This window comes from Fistularia commersonii, chromosome 2 (assembly GCF_037954325.1).
Source record: "Fistularia commersonii isolate RoL2024-O1a breed Wild chromosome 2, RoL_Fcom_v1.0, whole genome shotgun sequence".
NCBI lineage: Eukaryota > Metazoa > Chordata > Actinopteri > Syngnathiformes > Fistulariidae > Fistularia > Fistularia commersonii.
Genome location: NC_141285.1, coordinates 28,205,179 through 28,210,321, shown reverse-complemented (window position 1 = coordinate 28,210,321; position 5,143 = coordinate 28,205,179). Strand labels below are relative to the sequence as shown.

General features: G+C 64.2%; 1 protein-coding gene across 2 annotated transcripts in view; it reads right to left on the bottom strand.

The window, feature by feature from the left end:
- Positions 1–478: 478 nt before the first annotated feature.
- LOC147236957 (uncharacterized) overlaps positions 479–5,143 on the bottom strand; it is a 14,419-nt gene continuing 9,754 nt past the window's right edge. The window contains exons 1-3 of one of the 2 annotated variants that reach the window (XM_086176447.1): positions 4,659–4,792; positions 3,364–3,961; positions 479–2,547 (exon numbers count right to left, since the gene is read on the bottom strand). In XM_086176447.1, coding sequence (XP_086032573.1) covers positions 1,716–2,547; positions 3,364–3,932 — 1,401 coding nt within the window. In that variant the 5' untranslated portion in view covers positions 3,933–3,961; positions 4,659–4,792 and the 3' untranslated portion in view covers positions 479–1,715. Of the gene's footprint in view, positions 2,548–3,363; positions 3,962–4,658; positions 4,793–5,143 lie in introns of those variants that run through there. The other variant, XM_086176452.1, reaches the window with a different exon arrangement.

Below are 5,143 nucleotides of genomic sequence, written 5' to 3'. Positions count from 1 at the left end.
ACAGACAAGCAGTGACATTGGGGAAACTCCCCACGGGACGTTGGAACTGAAGCGGCCGAGGGGCCAAACGTCTCCGCGTGAAGAAATTCAAGTCCCGTTGCCGCGACAAGAGTTCACCGAGACGAGCGAGAACCTCCGCAGGCGACAGATAAACACTTTTGAACGGCGTAATCCGAGCGGAGGTCCGTCGTCCGAGTCGCGGACGGAAAAATCGCCGATCAACAAAGCGACGGGGGGTTCGGCCGGTGTTCGGGTCGGGGCTGCGAGACCTTTGAGTCGTGCGCGGTGTTACGCCTAAGCCCCGCCCCTCCTGGCCTGCAGAGGGAGCCGGAGGGCAGCGGCTCCCTCTGCAGGCCACCTGCCGCGAGGCCGGCCTCGATCGGCCGCTCAAAACCCTTATCGGGACGGGAGCCTCGGACCGGCGGCGACGGGCCCCGCTCTTTATCCCGGCGGGTTATTGATACCAGGACCAGCTGCGGTTGTTTTAGAGGTTTATTACAAAACAAGACAAAACATGTCGACTTTATTCTATTTTCAAACACGACACTGATGAACTTCCTGCGACGCTGAGAAACAAACCAACAACATTGAGGGAGAGGGTCCGGAAACTTCCCGGCGGCTCTCCGACGTTCCTCGGCCGGCAGATTCAAACCCGTGGACGAAGAGCGGCGGAGAGCCGCCCCGAACGGGCGCCGAAGCGGAGGCCGGCCGGGTCCGGAGGTCCTTGTCGCCGCGCCGCGTCAATACGTCCCGTCGGACGACCGGGTCCGGCCGCCCGAGGAGCCGGGGTCTCGCCGCCTTCCCCTCCTCGGGACTTTGGATCGGGGAGAACGCGAGCGAGCGCCGTCGTTTCGCAGACCGTCTCGTTTGCTGCCGGGCGACCGAGGTGACGGTGGTGTCGCTATGGTAACGAGGGCGCTCTTCTTTTTAACTTGGTGAGTGACATTAAATACCAGTAATATTCATATTATACAACATTGTTCCAAATCCATAAATACATAGTGCAGTTCCCCTTCAACACGCCGTGCCGCCGAAAAACTACAAATATGGCCGACGGGATATAGTTTTCATGCATACGTAATGTGGAGGAACGCCGGCTCAGACCCGACGGTCTCCGGAACCAAACGGAACAGAGAACCGATCGGAAGAGTTCAGAACTTCGGCCGATCAGAATCGGTCGGGGCGGCGACGTCACAGGAGAGGAACCGAGGGGAGGAGCCAGCAGGTACGAAGGTTCGGCGACGACGAAAAGTGGAGGACGCGTGAAGGAAAAACGCCGCCGCTCTTCTTCTCCCGTTATCTTTTGGAAATCAGACGGGAAGCGGTCACATAAGACGGGAAGTGACGGAGATGATCATGCGGTTATCTAAAGACAGGCGGGTCCGGGCCGAGCTCCGGCGGGACGAGCTTCGCCTCCGATCGCGACGGATCCCGAAGACCCGGAGCCCTCCGGTCAAACGTTGCATTCAATGTGACGCACTTCCTGCGGGCGCGGCCGGACCGACAGAAACGTACCGATTCCCCGTGAGGCGGGAGGGGCTGGGATGGAGCTCCCGGCGGGAGATGAAGTAATGGGGGGGGGGGGGGGGGGGGCATCACTTTGATCTAATTCCATCTTTAAGAGCAAGAGAGTCACCGCGACCAAATATGGAGGTCCTGCTTTCTACGCCGACGGTCCCGACCCGGGCGCCGCTGACCCCGGACCCGACGCGCCGTCACTCCGAGTCGGACTCGAGCGGCGCGGTCTCGTCCAAGACGGGCGCCTCCCTGTGCTTGGCGGCGGCCGCCTCCTGGTCCAGGTGGGCCTTCTTGTGGCGGGAGAAGCTGGACGAGTGCATGAAGGTCTTGCTGCAGGCGGCGCAGGTGTAGGTCTTGGTCTTGGACTTGACGTGGTGCGTCTGCAGCTTTCCCCGCCCGCCGGCGTCGCCGCCCCGGTGCGTCTGCAAATGCCGCGCCAGGCTGGAGGCGTGGCTGAAGCGCCGGCCGCACTGCACGCAGCCGTGGCGGCCCGCCATCTCCCCCCGCCGAGCCTCGTCCTCGTCCTCCGCGGGGGCGGGGCCTCGGCGTCCGGCCCGGCCTCCGCGGCGGCGACGGTTCTTCTGGCAGAGCGTGTAGAAGTTGGGCTTGTCGCGAGAGCAGAGCTTCAGGCGGATCTTGAGGTCGGACTTGGCGGCCAGGTTCTCCTTGCCCGGCGTGTAGTTGTCCAGGAGCTCCTTCACGTGCGTCACCTGGTGCTTGGAGAGCGCCGTGGACGTGCGGAAGCTCATGTCGCACTGCGGGCAGGCGTAGAATTTGTCTCCGGCGCCGCCCGGGACGCCGCCCGCCGCCGTCTGCCTCCTGGTCTTCTTGTTCTTGGAGGTGGCTTTGAGCGAGTGACGCAGGGCGGCCATGTTGGGCGCCAGCGCCGCGTCCTTGGGGAGGCCCCGCCCCTTCTTGTGGATGAGGCGGTGGCGCGACAGGCTGGAGCTGTGATTGAATTCCTTCCCGCAGATGTTGCAGGGGTGGATCCGCCGCTTCCCGTGCAGCCGCAGGTGGCTCCCCAGCATCCTGCGGACAGACAGGGCCGCTGGTCACCATGGAGACCACACAAACGCACACACACACACACACACACACACCAATCTCCACCCGGAGATGAGGAAACCTCCAGCTCCAGGACGAGCTTGTTTGGGCTGTCTGTCTGCGCAGCCGTCCCGGATCTTCTCCTGCAGGACCCGGAAGCTTCTCTGGGTTACTGCACACATCGGCAGTGGTTGCCCCACCGCTACGCGTGTCTAAACCCTGGAGGCTCAGGATGAAGATAGGACTTCCATCCCGTCTGCTCAATAGTCACAATACTTTTTGAACCGGCTACTTTGGCCATAAAAGCCGGACTGGAAAGATCATGTACTTCCAGCACTGAGATGTTCCACAGACGCCGGGGCTTTGTCGGTGGACCTCAGGTCCAGATGGAGTCCTTCTTTCCAGGGAGGTGGAGAAGGACAGTCGCCGCGGAGGATCCTCGTGCTCCTCGCTCGCCGTCCACGGCGAGGTCGGCCGCTTCAGTGAAGGAACCCGCTTGGACCCGCTGCCCGACGGCGACCGGCCGAAGGACTCGGCGAAGATCGGGAAAGAGGGAGCCTCGCTGCTGAAGACCCGCTGAAGACCCGCGAGCTTCGCCCCGTCGGACCGAGCCTCGCCGTCCGCCCAACGAGGGGGGAGGGGGGTCTCTGCGGTCACGTGACCCGACACGCCGGGCCAGATCGAGTCGAACCTGCGGCTCGTCCGCCAGATCAGGAGCACAAACCCGCGCGGCGGCGGAGCGACTTCTACGGCCGCAGACGTCCGAGCTAAGCGGCGGGCGAAGGCCTCCGGGATACCAACCTGCTGCCCTTGAAGCTCATGCCGCAGTGCGGGCAGGCGTAGCGGGCCTCCTGATGCGGCGGCTCCAGCGCCCTCTTGGCGGCGGGCGGGGGGGCCGAGCCCCTGCCCGTGTGGGTCTGCTGGTGGCGGTACAGGCTGGAGGCGTGGCTGTAGCCCTTCCCGCAGAAGCTGCAGCGGTACTGGCGCTCGTCGGCCTCCAGCTCGGCGGCGTCCGAGTCGCCCTCGCCGTCCAGATGGCTGCCGCCCGCCTCCACCAGCACCTCGGGCGGGTCCTCGTCCTCCTCGTCAGAGTCCATCTTTATCTCCACGCTCTGCTCCGTCACCTCGCAGGGGAACACCTCCTCGTACGGCACGAAGAACGCCTCGTCCGCCTCCATCTTCAGCTGCTCGGCGCTCAGCTCCGACGCGTCGTCCGAGTCCTTCTTCACGCAGGAGATGGTGAACTTGGATCCCACCTCGGCCCACTTCACCACGTACTCGATGGGCTGCGTGTCCAGCTCCACCGTGATGAAGTCAGCGCCCAGGGCGTCCGACTCGGACACGGCCAGCTCAGCCTCCGAATCCTCCATGGTGCGGCTACTGCGTCTCAGCGGGACACCTGAGGAGAGGAGGGGGGTCACAGAAACACCCGAGGGGTTAAAGCCGCCGCCGGGCCTCCGGGAGGCCTCCGAGCGCCGATAATCGATAATTGACCGTCTGCGGGGCGGAGCCTCGGCTCCGGGCTGCCGGACGGAACTCCGTTGGCGAAGCCGCCGCTTTAGCGCCACCTCGGCCGCGGGTCGAGGCTCCCGGGCGGCCGGCCGGGTGCCCTGCGCCCCGCCGCTCGCCTCGGATCGGCCCCGGGAGAAGCGACGGAGGCGGAGCGGGACCCGCTTCCGGCGCCTACGCCGGGGTCCGGACGCGATTCCCGAGGCGGGCTGACAAAGCGGCGCCGCGGAGGGCGGCAGCTAACGTTAGCCGGCCCTCCATTATCCACCGAGCCGCTTCCTGCCGCCCCCCGGCGGCCGCGTCCGCCGCCCCGGGCCTCGGCCGAACCCCGCGGAACACCTCCCCGGCCCCGGAGCCGCCGAAAGAGGCGCCGCGGAGCCCGCGGGGCTCGACCCGGGCCGAGGTGGCGCGAAGCGCGGCCTTTCCGAACGGAGTTCCGGAGCTTCCTCGGCCGAGCTCGGCGATGAGGAAGCGGCGGGGGGAGCCGCTGCGCCCGGACGCTAACTATCAAAATAAAAGAGCGCGGCGGAGAACCGGCGACGCCGAGCGGCCGCCGCGGCCCCGCCGCCGCCGCCGCGGGCACTTACCGGGCGTTGGGCGGCGGCGGGAAGCGGCGACACCGAAGAGCCACTAGGGTACCGGCGGAGACGGTCACAATAAACAGGAAGCAGCGGACGTGGACACAAAGCATTGTGGGAAAGGATTTCAGCCCGGAGAAACACGGAAATGCTGCGGACCTCCAAAATAAAAGAGCGACTACATGGAACACACACACACAAACACACACACACACACACAAACACACGCACATAGAGACACACACTCAAACACACTCAAACACACGCACATACACACACACACACACATAGAGACACACACTCAAACACACATAGACACCCATAGAGGGACACACACACACACACACACACACAAACACACGCATACACTCACACATACACACACACGCACACACACACACACACACACACACGCATACACTCACACACACACGCACGCACACACACACACATAGAGACATAAACTCAAACACACACACACACACACACACATA